Source organism: Abramis brama (genome assembly GCF_963993115.1).
Source record: "Abramis brama genome assembly, chromosome: 1".
In the NCBI taxonomy this organism is placed as follows: domain Eukaryota; kingdom Metazoa; phylum Chordata; class Actinopteri; order Cypriniformes; family Leuciscidae; genus Abramis; species Abramis brama.
Genome location: NC_139963.1, coordinates 12,467,763 through 12,484,388, shown reverse-complemented (window position 1 = coordinate 12,484,388; position 16,626 = coordinate 12,467,763). Strand labels below are relative to the sequence as shown.

Genomic DNA, 16,626 nt, shown 5'->3' with positions numbered 1-16,626 from the left:
TAAAAGGAAGCCCAAACATACCTGTAAAGACACACATAAGGCATGTTTACATGTAAAATAGGGCACGTCCATAAGCTAATGCTAATTGAAGCATATATTGCGGCAAGAGCACCTAAATTGTGCCACTAATGAGTGTCCCATCAGAAACAAACCCTACATACTGTAGTTCTGGGAAGAAAAGTAGCTATGACTAAACATAAATGAACTATAAAAAATCAGAAAACGTTGGGATCAAATAAAAATTATTAGTGGTAGTTATTAGTCTATTTTCCACATTTGATTAGATCTGTGTAATTAATGGCCAAATAATCATGTGCCATTCCAATTATTTGTCACAAAGCTGCAGGTGGCAGATTATGATATTACAGTTTAAATTATGACAGTTATTATTAAATCACGTTTAATTCAAATTCAGAGTACTTATTTATTCTTACGGTGACTGATCAATTTAGTTTACTCCTAAATGATGTTTTATTAACAAAGTTCGGGAAGAGCACGTGTAGATAAATAATTAACACAAGTGGAGACCACTCAGCAATCAACAATATATATTCAGCAGTCTCACCTCAATTCGTTGACAGTTTAGCAGCATCCCTCCACCACCCCTTCTCCACACTTCTAGTCCTAACCATTTATATACGGGGAGAGTACTCTGGGTTTGGGTAGAGTGTTTGTGCTATGTTCATTTTACCCCCCCCATGAAATATGAATGTCCTTTTCTCAGTATCATCAGCAAGCAGAGAAAGAGAGCTGCATCTCCGATATTTAGCTGTGTTTCTTTGAAGAGTAACATCTCCATTGGTCTGCCGCCTAATCTCAGTGATGGACCTGCTGTGACCTCTGACCCTGTGTGAGTATCATGTACAACTCTGTATTTCAGTCCCTGAATCCAGAAATTGAGAAGTGCCCTTTGACCCTCTCTGAGTGTAATCATGTAGGGTGGAACATTTTACACAAGAACCAAAGTTGTACATTACGATTATGATATATTATCTCTGCATTGCAGTTCATTAGCTAGAAAGAATAAATCAACTGATGTTTTTTTAATAAAAAGTTCATCACAGTAATAATAATCATGATGTAAAAAAACATCAACTTTAAAGAAATTTCCAGCAAGGCCTTTGATAAAAACATTTATTTCTTTTTTTGTTAGTGCTTAAAGGTCCCATTGCATGGATTTTTATTATTTTAGAATGTTTCCTGGGGTGCCCTTATAATGTTATGTTTTTTAGATCAAAAGTTGTTATAATTTAGAAATAAAAGGCATATTTCCTAGCCTGATTTTAGCCTCTGATTTGAGCACTCTGTTTAAAGGGGCGTGTCTGCTGTGAGACTTCAGTGTAAACGCCCACTGTTGTGATTGGCTGACATGCTTGCATATAAAATATTTAGCATTACATGTGGAACTCTCTCGAAAACTTTTACTATTACAGCTATTATACGTTTTTACTATTACGTCTATCGGGATTAATGAATCGTGAGAAGTTTAAGTATTTAGATTTATTCCCATCACATAAAAGGCTTGCTGTGACGAGCATTGAGCAGATGACAGCCTGTTGATCACGTGAATGAAGATCTTATCATTGCAACGCATTTTCTGCACTCTCACTAATGATTTCACCAATGCAAACATGAGGTAAGTACAGTAAGAGCTTCGTTGTGCAGCGTAACAGCATCATTGATTTCATAACGAGTCCAGATAAACTCGCGCTGTGTGATTGACAGCTTGGGCGATTGGAAAGGGATTGTTCTTTGATGCTTTCTGTATATATATTAATTACAGTTTAAGTAAGATTATTTTCATCCTACGATGTGAGAAACGATGTTAAGTTGATTGTTTAGTCACTGGCTTGATTTACTGATGCATAAACAGTATTGAACGACTTTGAGAGAAAGATTATCTGTCTGAACTTGAACAATTACACATCAGAAATTCACATAACCCACTGGTTCTTCAGAGGCTCGGATTAACGAACTAAAAAAAACTTTTGTGTTCATTTGTACATCCAAACACTGAGCAACTGCCTTGCTTCACTCGTTTGCAAGCCATGATGTCCCTCGAGGAAAAAACAATATCGCGCTTGCGCAGCTCATTTTCTCATGGGCGGGCCAAATTCTTTTTGCGGGCAAAGAAGAGAAAGGGGAGGTGACCTTTTCCCTTATGACGACATAAGGGGAAGATTTCTAGATTCGCCCGTCTGAGCTTTCATTTTCTCAAAAATACCCAGGGCTTGGTTTACACCCATCAAAACGTCTAGCCACTGGGGGATCATAGGCAGGCTAGGGGAACTCATATTAAGGTTAAAAAACCTCACAAAGTGAAATTTTCATGCAATGGGACCTTTAAATATAAAGGTAATACAGGTCATTATTTGCCTTTAAATTCCTGCTGTGCATCATTAATCTACAGTATATAAGAAACAATATTGGTCTTAGAACAGAACCTTGAGAAACTCAAGAACACAAAATTGGGTTACATTTTATTTTGATGGTCTGCTTTAGACATTCAGTTGACTATAGTAACATTGCAATTACATGCCAACTAACTCTCATTAGAATATTAGTAGACTGGTAGGGATACTTTTCAGGTTGGTAGAATAAATTGACGTACCTGCAAAGTTACTTATAGTCAGTAGAATGTCTGTTGGGGAGCATCAAAATAAAGTGTTAGCAGATATTAGGCAGACAGTCTATTTATACTATAATGACTGATAGTTGACATGTAGGTACAATGTTACTTACAGTCAACAGAATATCTAAAGGGGACCAACAAAATAAAGTGTTACCATAAATTAGCCACAAAAGCTAAACTCTTAAATGATCACTCCTTTCTAAATGTTGCATGTTTTCAAAAAAGACTCAATAAGAACCAAATAAGATGTTTTCCAATATGACATTTAAAATATTTTCTCTACTTTTATAAAGATCTATCCTATTTGTTTTGTCTCTCTGTTCATCTTAATGTCTTTTCAGTGGTGAGAGATCTGACAAGATCAGAGATGTGTCCTGTCAGACCAGCTCATCCTCCTCCTGTCAGAAACACATCAGTCATCATGACACAGAAGCAGCCCTGCAGCTCGATTCTCACCAACCAGTGCATGATGATCGGCAGAGAGTCAAAGACCTGCATAAAACCAGCATGAAGAACAGATACGAGAGTGTTTTTGAGGGAATCAGACTACAAGAGAATCAAACCCTCCTGAACAGGATTTACACACAGCTGTACATCATAGAGGGAGAGAGTGAAGGAGTGAATGAAGAACATGAGGTGCTACAGATGGAGAAAAGTTACAAGACACTCCAAGACACTCCAATCCACTGCAATGACATCTTTAATCCTTCACCTGAACCAGGATATGAGGAGGAGAGAAGAGAGAAGAAAGACAAAATCAAGACTGTTCTTACTAAAGGCATCGCTGGAATTGGAAAAACTGTCTCTGTGCAGAAGTTCATTCTGGACTGGGCTGAGGGAAAAGCCAATCAGGATGTAGATTTCATGTTTGTGCTTCCATTTAGAGAGCTGAACTTGATTAAAGATCATCAGTACAGTCTTCACAGACTTCTGCTGGACTTTCATCCTGAACTTCAAGATCTGGACTCAGAGATGTATGATGAATGTACAGTTGTGTTGATCTTTGATGGTCTGGATGAAAGCAGATTGACACTGAAGTTTTCAGACAGTGGGAAAGTTTCTGATGTGACTGAGTCTTCATCAGTGGGTGTGTTGATGTCAAACCTCATGAAAGGAGATCTGCTTCCCTCTGCTCTCATCTGGATCACCACCAGACCAGCAGCAGCCAATCAGATCCCATCTAACTACATCAACCGTGTGACAGAAATTCAGGGATTCAATGACCCTCAGAAGGAGGAATATTTCAGCAAGAGAATCAGTGATGAGCATCAAGCCAGCAGAATCATCTCACACATCAGAAAAGCAAGAAGCCTCCACATCATGTGTCACATACCCGTCTTCTGCTGGATCTCAGCCACTGTGCTTCAAAACATCCTGAATCAAGATCTCAGTGCAGAAATCCCTCAAACTCTGACTGAAATGTACATCCACTTCCTCCTCATTCAAACTCATATGAGGAACCAGAAGTATGAAGAGAGAGATCCAGAGAAACTCCTGCAGTCCAACAGAGACGTGATTGTGAAACTGGCTGAACTGGCTTTCAATCAGCTGATGAAGGGCAATGTGATGTTCTATGAGGAGGACCTGATTGAGAGCGGCATAGACGTCACGGACGCCTCAGTGTATTCTGGGATTTGTACTGAGATCTTTAGGGAGGAATCTGTGATTTATCACAGGAAGGTTTACAGCTTTGTACATCTGAGCTTTCAGGAGTTTTTTGCAGCACTGTATGTGTTTTTCTGCTATTTACACAAGAACAGTGAAGTTCTGAAAATGTTCCTCACAGGAAAGTCCAGAACTCAGTGTGAGAATGTTCCTTTGGATGTGTTTCTGAAGGGAGTAATGAATAAAGCCTTGAAGAGTGAAAATGGACACCTGGATCTTTTCCTTCGATTCCTTCATGGCATCTCACTGGAGTCCAACCAGAGACTCTTACAGGATGTGCTGATTCACACAGAGAACAACCCAGAGAGCATCAAGAAAATAATCCAAAACCTCAAACGAGGTCAAAAAAACAATGTCAGTCCTGAAAGATGGATGAATCTGTCACACTGCTTGATTGAGATGAAGGATCATTCTGTTCTCAAAGAAATGCAGGCATTTTTAAACTCTGAAACCAAAAGAAAAAGTCTTTCTCTTGCACAATGCTCAACTTTGGCAAACATGATCCTGATGTCAGAGGAGGTGATGGATGAGTTAGACCCTAAAAAATACAACATTAAATCAAAAGAGGGTAGCAGGAGACTGTTACCTGCTGTGAGGAACTGCAGAAAAGCTCAGTAAGTGTGAAAATATGAACATACAGTACTTATATTTGGGTCAATGACATGACGTGCATATTTTTGTGGCCAAGTCTATTATTAACTTTTAAGATAACGTCGTTGATAAGATAACGATTTATGACATGTATCACTTTATTCTATAAAACTATTTAGTTTGAATTCATTTTAGCACATTTAAATAATACATATTATTTAATGTTTTAATCTTAAACCCCCAAAATGGTCAGAACAGACTAAGAAAACAATTTAAAAAGGTGTCTTAATAATAAGTAAGGGATAATCCACGGCTAGCCATGCATTAAATGATTTTAATGCACGACGTAGAGGCGAAGAACCACCCGACGCGAAGCGGAGTTACGGCTCGTTAGTTCCAGCACTTCGTCTGCTTTAAATAAAGTAGAGCCATCGGATTGCTTTTATTTGAATGAATTATCACATTTATTTAAATTCATTATTAAAAGAGAGAGACAGAGAACTGAAAGAGAAGGAACAGAGAGAGAGATGCATGCGCGAGTTACCTGTGTGCATCTCTTCTTTAAAGTCTAGCAGCTACAGTCCCCTCGTTGCTTAAGCATATAGCTAACTTAATGATTCTTTAATGGATTTATTAAAATTATTTATGAATGACAGGCAACACTGACAGTGACAAGGCAATCTTTATTTGAACTAATCATGTTAGTCAACTAATCATTTATTTATTGTTAATTCTTTGTGCCGCTTTTTGTCATTCAACGTCTTCTCCAAGTCTTCTATTTCGTCTTGTGCCTGGGCCCATTTCTCAAAGTTGCCATATTCACCATACAAATTAAACGATATGCAAAAATCATCCATTTAGCCTACCTAAATAAACGTTTTCATACGTGTCTCTCACTCTGCTTGCAAGTGTAACTGTGTTACTCCGCTTCGCGTCGTGACCGCATTACCACCTCGGGTGTGCATTATTTTCTAATAATTCAACGGCCTGTCGTCAATTATTCCTTACTTACTGCACACCTTCCAGCCAATCAGAATCGAGTATTTATACAGCCCATGGTATAAATAAAAAAAACTATAGCATTATTTTAGGGTTGAAACCTTTCATGTAAACAAATTTGATTAATATCAGTAGTTTTAAAGCTGTTGAGAAATTAAAATGTTTGTCCAGCAATTTTAATATTCTAAAACATAAGGGTGGCACAACTGCAAACATTGCTCTTTTATTATGAATTGACAAGGTAATAACAGTAAGCACATTTAAACACATTGTTCATGACTCAAAAATATGCAGTACATCAGTTTTGAAAAGATTTAAAATAAAAAAAACTTATAAAAAAAATTAAAATAAACCCAGTATTATCTGGGTTTGTGTTAATAAGCATAAAATATACATTATTGCAGTTGAGTTTTGTATTCATTCTCTACCAAATTAATACTATTGGTTTTATTTGATATTTTTATGCTTTGTAAACAACCAACAAAGTCTTATGTGGATGTGAGGAGATGAACCCAATCGCAGACAGCAAATACTTCACACAAGGTTTATTAATGACAAAAACAGAAAACAAAAACCCACGAGGGGGCAAAACAAGACAGGATAGACTATTTTAGACTGACAAGACTAGACTAAGACTAAAAACTAAACAATAAACTAACAGCTAAGACAGGATCAAACTCTTCTTTCCAGACAAGACTTTCAACAGTTTACTCACAGATTGTTTCACACAATGAATGACAGCATGTAGCATGTAAAGAGTAACAATGAACCGGCACAAGACAGCAAACACAAGGGGATTAAATAGGGAGACTAATGATAACAACAGGTGACACAGGTAAAGCAATAATGACAAAACGAGGATAACAAGGGGGCGGAGCAAGAGAACGAGACAACACAAGCACATGGCCCAAACAAATGGCCATGTGCTTGTACACAAAACATGGGTCTGTCATGATCCTGCCTCAAAAATTAAAGAATGACAAGGACTAGATGGCAGAATCATGACACAAAGCTACCAATAAAACTAGTCATATTTAAGGCATTTGTTAATGTCACTAATGGAATATATTAAAGCTACAATATGTTTTTTTTTGTTTTTCTTTTGCTGCTAGGGGTCGCTAACCTCTTACAATAACAAAGGTGTTACCTTTAAATAATTGTTAAATAAATTACACATGTACACAGGCCCAATGTAAAAATGTCACTGATGTGTCAGAGATGCTGATTTTTGTTCAGCAAACCTATCTTTTTTTTTTAGGAATAGGCTATTGACTGTTTCTTAACTCTTTCCTTGCCAGCATTTTTTTTTTTTTAAGTTGCCAGCCACCGCAAGCGTTTTTGGTCATTTTCACAAAAGTTTCATGGCCCCAGAATATTTTGTTGAATACCTGAACATGCAATATATCAAAAGAAAGAACAAACCCTCTGTTTAAAAACAAAACATTTTATTCTAGCATGCATTCTTTTTTTATTATCACTTAAATGTGGGTAATTTTCATAAAAAATATCAAAATTTTGAGCAAAACACATTGAGTCTAGATCAGATTCAGTACGATGGTCAAAAGACAGATGGGGTAGATCGAGTCCATCAACACCCCCAAAGCGTATAGCACTTCCTGGGTCGACATTTCATTAGGTAACATTATGCCATTTTGATTTATATGCTGTTTATTGTTGATGATCGCATTATTAGGGGCCAAGCACTGAAAGTCTAAGGGCCCTATCTTGCACCCAGCGCAATTGACTTTGTACACCGACGCATGTATCATTCCTATTTTGCACCCGCGCACAGCGGACTTTTCCCTCCACAGACGCACGTCGGTTAACTAAGAAATACACTTGCTCTCCCGGCGGCGGTTCAGCACAAAGAGGAGGCGTATTCCAGCGCAAACATTCCCTCATGCTATTTTGCAGGTTTAGAAAACAATTCCGCCACTGACCGAAAAAAAACTAGTTTAAAGTTATTATTAGTTTAAAGCATGTTAAAGTTATTATTATTATTAGTTGTTATTATTAGTTTAAAGCATGTTATTCATATGCTATTTTAAGGGCGCATGCTTGGCCATAATCAATGTAGCGTGTGCACAACGCACATAAATTTTGATTCTCTCATCTACACAGAAGCAGCAGTTTTCATTTTTGCAAATCATACATTATTACGATAGATAGATGGACAGATGGACAGATGGACAGATGGATAGATGGACAGATGGATAGATGGATAGATGGATAGATGGATAGATGGATAGATGGATAGATAGATGGATAGACCCGCCCACAAAGTTACTTGCATTTTGCGCTTTGATACTTGCGTTTCAGATCGTTAAAATAGGGCCCTATATGTCTTTAAAGCAGCACTCAGTAGCTTCGGGATTTCTTCGCTGTATTCTCGCTTTTTGCTCGCAGGTTTCTCTCTAGAGCTCCCCCCACAGCTTCGGAATAGATATTTGACAACACTGTTGTAAAAACTCGTTGGTGATTCTCAGACACCAGAGGCTATAGATCAACGACATCAAAGCAGATGGGACATTCTTTAAAACGTCTTCTTCATTCGGGTTCGGACAGCGTGAGGGAGCGCAATAATGACAGCATTTTAGCAGATTTCTTTTGGCCGTAAAGCAATTGTTTACATCGCGAGACCTGATATCACACAAGACTTCCTGACGCGGCGGCCGGCGGCCCGCCGGCTCAAAGTTGCAAGTGCGTATTTTTCGCTCACGGGCACCAGGGGGGTGCGAAACGACCACCATTCAACCCGAAATAAGTAATATAACCATTCCAATGACTCCGAAGCTGTTCAGTTAAGGTAAAAAAAGTTACTTAGTTCACCTTTAATTGCTCATTGTTGCAGTTGATCTGACACTCCCAACCATTGAGCTTGGCCCCGATAATTGCTGCTTGCAGCTATATTTTTTCATATGCATCTGATTACATATGAGATTGCTCGTTTCTGCTTCTTCTTTGACTGTATTTTGATCGGGAGATACTGTACTCGTTCAGGAGATGTGTAATAGCGCATTCTACCTTATAACAGTACAGGTAGCTACGTTTACATGGACACTTTTTGCTTCAATCTGAATGAATTCATTCCGATTGATGAATCCGAACAGCGTTTACATGAACACCAAATAAAGTGATTGGGTTGATGTGCACGTTTATATGTCACAAGCTTCTGAACGGATTTAATCTTTTGACATGCACATACTGCACAAATATACAGTTTCCCACTGTTTTTGTATAAAAAACCTCCTTTTCTTTGTTTTAAAAAGCAGACTTAATACTTTTTCTATTTTGGGTTCTAATTAGGTGACGACGAGCACAAACAGTAAAAACCCCCATTGCCGCACCCAAAACTAGTCATCTGTGGATGAGAGTCTGAAACAAGGACTGTTGGGACGTTGTCCTGCTCCACTTCACAGGCGATGAGTGGAAAGAGAATTTCAGAATGACAGGACACTCATTTATGACAGGAAGAACAGCTCGTTCTGCATGTCATACATCACTACGTCATACATCATATGTTACACTATTTCTACGTCATTGCACATGCGAAGTACTTTCCAGTTTCTGTTTTTAATCCGATCAAGTGTTTACATGCATTTACATGGGAAGCGTTTTCTCATACATAAGATCTTTTCAACCCTTATTCTGATCCTCTGTCTGAAATGAACCATTTCAGTTTCAGTGGAACCGCTGTCATGCCCTTGAACAAATTCAAGCAGTTCAGCATTGACTGGGTGCACACGTTCGTGAGGTGTGTTGTCATGTTGACGAGTACAACTCTACACTGAGCAAAGAGATTCTCTGCACAGGAGAGAGTTTGCTCTTTTTCCAGGTGACCTGAAGCCCCAAGCGGCTGAGGTGCCTGATTACCAGGTCCCTGTGTTCGCATAACTGATCTAGTGACTGGGCCAGAATGAGCCAGTCATCGAGTTAGTTGAGGATGCAAATGCCCCCCTCTTTCAACAGGGTAAGGGCAGCCTCCGCTATCTTTGTGAAGACGCGGGGTGACAGGGACAGCCAGAAAGGGAGGATCTTGTACTGATATGCCTGCCCCTCGAACACAAAGCGTAGAAACGGTCTGTGTCAAGGTAGGATCGAGACATGAAAGTATGCATCCTTCAGGTCGATAGCTGCAAACCAATCTTGGCTGCATCCAATCCAGGAGCATCCTTGTCTGCCACTGAGGTAAACCGGATGCTGCTGAACCTGGGTGGACGCCAGGCGAACTGAATCATATAGCAGAGTCTGATCATCCGAATGACCCATGGGAGCTTGAAGTTGTATAAAACGGAGCAGATGTAGAGGGCAAGCCCTCTGTGACGAGCAGGTGGGGGGCCGCCCCAGATGGAGCATCCCAATGAGAAAGGATGTGTTTGTTTGATTGCCTCCATCTGCTTCTGTAATGCCGAGAACTGCTGGATAAAGTTTTGACAGTACCCTTTGACCGTCCCGCCATCGAGGAAAGTGAGAGCGGAGGAGGCAGCGGAGCAGTTTCTGGCAGAAAAATGTGCCTGCCACAACTTCGTGACCTCCTCGTTTACTTTCAGAAAGAAAGGCACTGGAGCGCGACGCTGTTGTTCAACATGCCCTGTCCCGAGAAACCAATCATCCAGCCAAGAGCTATCAGGACACGGTGGAGCCTGTGATGTGAAAGAGGAGTGGGAGGGACGTGGGGAGATCCCACTGTAATCCAGAGATCACCCTGTGTATTAACCGAAGAGGCCCTCTGCTGTGCAGAAGAACCAGGTCGGGGAATGGCAGAGGGGACTCCACCTATTTCAAGGTATCTCGTGACTCGTCAACAAACGCCAACTCAGCATGCTTCCAGCCCAGAGATCGTGGCTGTCAAATAGGGCAAGGAAACGACTGCATCTAGAAACACACAGGTGGAATGACATCTTTAAAAAGACGTCACAGCCTTGTTTTCTCTTTTAGGGAAACTGCTCTTTAGATGTTGAAGCGCCATGGGGAACAGCCACTGCACTAGACCATGCACACCCAGTAACCTTGACCTCCGCTGAAACGCACCATCATACCAACACAGGAACATGATCCCTCTACTCAGGAATGATAATTGAAGAGCAGGGTGAAACAACGTCCGCTCAGCTCCGAAGAAAAAGCTTAATATGAGTATTTGCACACTGCCTTAAATACCCAGAAGCGGGGAGTGGCTTGTGATGCAAATATCACTTGCCAATGTGCCTTGGCTTGTTCTGTTACCACTCAATGGTGATTGGGCTCTCAGGTGAGATCCCAGTTTATCAGTCATTCTGACGTAACCTTAATTTCATAGAGATATTCCAGCTAAACTTTCTAAGTTCAACTAAATTTGAATACTTAATATTCTACTTAACTGAGTCAATGTAAAAAGATAACTCAAAGTTAAATTTAGAAAACTAAAAATTAGTGTATTTGTGCAGCAGCAGAATGCCTTATATGCCACAGAAGCGTATCTGTGTTTGTACTGGAGGTCCCTGTACTTGCATTGCTGCAGCAGCAGCAAAAATCTACAACAACAGCAATAATCAACAGCAGCAGCATAGCAGATCTATTCACGACCAAATACAATAACATATCCATTACCATGCTAAAAATCTTATAATAGAAATATAGTCAAATATATTTTGATCAATGTGAGAATATTTTTTCGATTTCCAGTGGCACGTTTGCACTGTATCCTTTTATTATCTGCATAATCATATATAAGATGTATTTACATATAAGATCAGCTACATAATAATGGCTTGCAATCCTTTGGGGACACAAGCTCACTAACATGCCTTTTAATCAGAGTACTCCCTGTTTTCAGATTTGCAGACTGTAAACTCACTGATCAGCACTGTGAAATAGTGGCTTCAGCTTTGCAATCATCAAACTCCCCCCTGAGAGACCTGGACTTGAGTAACAATGACCTGCAAGATTCAGGAGTGGAGCTGCTCTGTGCTGGACTCAAGAGTCCAAACTGTCAACTCATCATACTGAGGTTTGACTTACACATTGATCAATTAACCGGCTCTTTTTTTCTTATCAGTGCAAAAGAGGCTCAAATTACGGATAAGTGTTTGAAACTGATAAATGTCTACTTTAATTTGTGTACAAAAACATGTTGTATTTACCAAGCGCTTACACAGATGCACAGTATGATTCTTCACCAAGCACTTACACAAATACACACGGGAGCGTGGATATATTAGGGATTCGCTGATAGACACCTGCTTTGTATCTGTATCACTCCCATGTGTATCTGTGTAAGTGTTCGGTGAAGACAAAATGTTTTTGAAGCTTTGATCATTGTAGCCAATCACAGACATATATGTTGAGCACAAGAATGCAATGGCCAATCAGAGGTGTTTGAGAAAACGTTCAACAGCGCTCAAAATGCTAGGGGGAAATGCTGGTTTCGTCACATTTTTAAACATTCAGTGCCAACTTGGTACCGAATTCGGTACTTTTGACAACACTATACACTGCAGAATTTCACATGTATCCAGGAGTATTACTGACCAGATATGGGAAATACCACGGCCCTGTATACTGCCAAAATTTTAACAATTCGGAAGTTGGTGAGGTATTCTTCCATGCAATGGCCTTTTGTTGCCATCGAAAGTAATTCCCCTTAAGGCATTTTTATTCAGGGGATATTCACACCTTTGTGCCCCATCTGGCCTCCCTCTTTGGTCATTCATGTTGAACTGGATTGGTTGCTTTGAAGCTAAACCAGACAGCTTTTGGGTCACTGAGTACACTGACTTTCCTCAAAAGTCTTATCAGTGGTACATTATACAGACAAGAATAGTCCACTAGCTTAAAGCCATTCTGGCAAAACAGGCCCAGTCACACATATTTCAGTACACATGTCTTGGCAATAGATCTGCTTGTCTTGGGGAAAGCCTCTTGCACTAGCCGTGCACACTCCGTCACACCAACACTGGAACTGGTTCCCTCTTGATCCGTTGACCACAATGATGACTGTAGAGCAGAGCGAAACAAATCTCCGCTCAGCTCTGAAGCAAAATCTTGATGTGAGTATTGCACACAGACCCTTATATACCCAGAATATCGGGGGTGTGGTAACTAGCCAACATGCGTTGTTTCGTTCATTTACCACTTGAAGTTGATTGGGCTCTCAGGCGAGATCCCAATTCATCAATCACAGACGATTAACATTGAACATAACTGACTGATAGGGAACTTAGCATCACAATTGGATGTAAATATTTACATTAATTTTGTATGCAAACAGATTATTATCAGAAACATAAGACAATGCACAAAATGCTCTCAATCAATTTCTAACTACATATATAGTTTTTATGCTATGAATTATTTATTGTTGCCCTATTTAGATTGTCTGGCTGTAATCTCACTGATCAGTGCTGTGAAATTGTGGCTTCAACTCTACAATCATCAAAATCCCTCCTGAGAGATCTGGATCTGAGTGACAATAAACTGCAGGATTCAGGAGTGAAGCTGCTGTTTGATGCGCTCCAGACTCCAAACTGTCAACTCAACATACTGAGGTATTTAACTCTACTGTGTAAAATATACATGTAGAATATAAATGTTACAGGTAATACTGACAGTTAAATAAATAAAAATGCTTTGAGATATGTCTGTTTCATCAAAATACATTGTGCGTCAGTGCACTGAAAAGACACATGTAAACAAATTTGTGATCAGAATGATTTCCAGCTCAAAAAAATAAAATAAAAATAAAATTACCCGTGACAATTGAAGAAGTTTTTTAAAGAAGCCCTAGCATTTCTCTCGCATTTCACATAAAGGTGACTGGCACCATTTGTGTCTGACTCAATTTTATTATTGCATGGGGAAAAGAAATCTGATCAGTTATCTGGATACAGAAGCTTCTTGATGTGGACAAATGTAAAATGTTCTGATTGGTTGATGATCTGATCTTCTTGATCAGATCACGGTGATCACGTGCCAATGTCAATTGTAAACAGAGCCACAGACTCATGCACAACTATCACAAAAGCCTGTAAACAGTCACTGATGCTCAGAGAGAAAACACTTTATATAAAGAACCACTACTTTTTAAAATGGGATCATTTGTGGAAAGCAAGTTATTATACATCACCAATTTTGCAAGGTGAACGCATTAGCTGAACTGTACTTTAAAAATGGTCAGGGGTTTTTACTTATGAGATGATAATTTGAATTTGAGTCATTTGAATGAATATACAAGGCATTAGATTAATTATCTTTATCTGTGACTAATAATAAACAAAAAAATAATAATAACAGTACACACATCACTTATTTAAGTCATACTGTATGAAAAAAAAAATGTGAGGCCTTAATAAACACTGTGGGAGCTATTGTTGAACATAAAATATCAATTTTCAGATCAGTGCAAAGATCCAATTTCTCTCCAAAACGGAGCCAGTTTTAGCATTTTTTTTATAAAGGAATGAGAATCACTAATATTATCAAACAGTTAACCATAGGCGTAGCGTGTGTAAGGCTGGGGAAGACTTAGCCAAAAAATTACCAGGGGCTTTGGCCAAAAATGCACCTGCACATTTAAACTGTGATGAACTGGATGTTGTCACCAAAAATGATTGTAATGTCCACAGGAGGGCAATGTTGTTATAGAGAGTTGTGAGTATAAAGGCAAAGAAAAAATGGAACGGAAGTAGCTAGAGCTAGAATGTACTCTCCACACAAACCCAATAGATCTGCTTGTCTTGGGGAAAGCCTCTTGCACTAGCCGTGCACACTCCGTCACACCAACACTGGAACTGGTTCCCTCTTGATCCGTTGACCACAATGATGACTGTAGAGCAGAGCGAAACAAATCTCCGCTCAGCTCCGAAGCGAAATCTTGATGTGTGTATTGCACACAGACCCTTATATACCCTTACAAATTTGTTTATTGTTATCTGGGAAATTGTCTAATGTTCAATGGGATTCATTGGTTGAAAGGTAACAAGTTGAATCCTTTGTATGATTGACTTTGAAATTTAAATTTTACATATAAGTTGACTTATAAGTTGGCACCCCAGCAAAAACCCAGTCAATCCGCTATAAAACTAAATCTAGTAATAAAGTGAAAAAAGAAAATTAATTAAATGAAAAGTGTTGATTGCGGCATTAAATTTAGATCTGCTCATTTTGCATCATACTTATTACTCGTTTTACATCGTTGCACACTGTAACCAATCCCACACGACTCTGTTGAGCTTATGAAGGCAATGGCCAATCAGAGGCGTCAAGATTAGTAATGGCTGAAACACCAGCAACAAAACTAAGTTTTAAACTCTGAATTCTGACTGAATTCTGCACTCACACAAATACTATCATAAACTGATCATAAACTGATAAACATAAACAGATTTGGTGATTGTGCTCTTAAGGCCGTCAAAACTAATATAAATAGATTTTTCTATTTACAACGTAATTTTGCAGCATTAAGCAATGTATCCAATCACAAACATATCTGAGGTTTTCTTGAACACAATGGCCAATAAGATGTTTTTTAAGTTAGAATCCCCTCACCGCTCTAAACGCCGGGGTTTTTGTCCAGTGCTGAGATCTGCACACTCAAATCCTCTCATTATAATTTAACTTGTAAAAAAAAAAAGTGTAGACATTATTAGGGGTGTAACAATACATCGATATGGATCAGTGCATTGATTAAACATCTAACGATACGATGCATCGGTGCCACACATTAATATCCAGTGGCAACCTCCAAAGATTGTCCGATCAGAACAATTAAGTGATGTCCTTTAAGGAGGAGCTTCACTCAAAAAAAACAATTGTCTACATTTATGTATTTTAATTGCATATAAAATTTCCATCTATTAGGATTACATAGTTTTAACATGAACAAATTGATAATCCGAGTGTGATTTATATTTGTCAGTCATACTTAAATGAAACGGGTATGATTTATGTAACTACATTTACATTTACATTTATTCATTTAGCAGACGCTTTTATTCAAAGCGACTTACAAATGAGAACAATAGAAGCAGTTAAACTAACAGTAGGACAACAATATGCAAGTGCTATGACCCTTCTCAGTTTAATCTAACGCAGTAAATGTTAATTTATTTTTTTTATTTTTTTTAGAAAGGAATAGAATAGAAGAGAAAGTGTTAGTATTACTGGATTACTGAAGTGTTAGTATAACTGTATTAATAAACTGAATGTGATTCATATTTGTCAGTCATATATGCAGACATCCCAACCTGCACAAAGTCATTTCCGGGAGTCAAGAAATCTCCAACGGGGGGTTGGTGAGTCGGGGGGTTCGGTTCTGATTAATTCGGTTCGGGAGTATAGATAAAAGCCCGCCCGCACTGACAATTGATTGGTTGGGTCCTTACATGCGCTTCGTGAGGCACACACGCACACTAGCACACACACGCAAGGTCTCTCTGCCGTGCGCGCGCTACGCATGCGCGCTCTTGCTCGCTCGCTCTAGATTCCGGGAGATTTGCGGGCATCAGGGAGCCGCTATCAACATGCGGGAGACTCCCGGAACTTCCGGGAGACTTGGGATGTCTGTATATGAATGAAACGGGTAAGATTTATGTAATAGTACACAGCGAAATGCCCATGTTAAATTAACACTGCCTAGTGTTCATGTGTGCACACTACTGAGTGTTAAAGTACCTTTGAAGCAATGCTGAAGTTAGTGGGATAATTAAGTGATGATTGAGCATTAATGATAAACACCTGCTATTAACACTCAGAATCAACAAAGA

General features: G+C 39.1%; 1 protein-coding gene across 1 annotated transcript in view; it reads left to right on the top strand.

Annotated features, from left to right (window-relative positions):
* Positions 1-16,626, top strand: part of LOC311080926 (protein NLRC3-like) — a gene marked incomplete at its 3' end in the record, with an annotated part of 36,475 nt that overhangs the window by 11,579 nt on the left and 8,270 nt on the right. The window contains exons 4-7 of the mRNA XM_084111164.1: positions 725-850; positions 2,974-4,911; positions 11,700-11,873; positions 13,237-13,410. Of these exons, the coding sequence (XP_083967290.1) occupies positions 725-850; positions 2,974-4,911; positions 11,700-11,873; positions 13,237-13,410 (2,412 nt within the window). The remainder of the gene's footprint in view (positions 1-724; positions 851-2,973; positions 4,912-11,699; positions 11,874-13,236; positions 13,411-16,626) is intronic.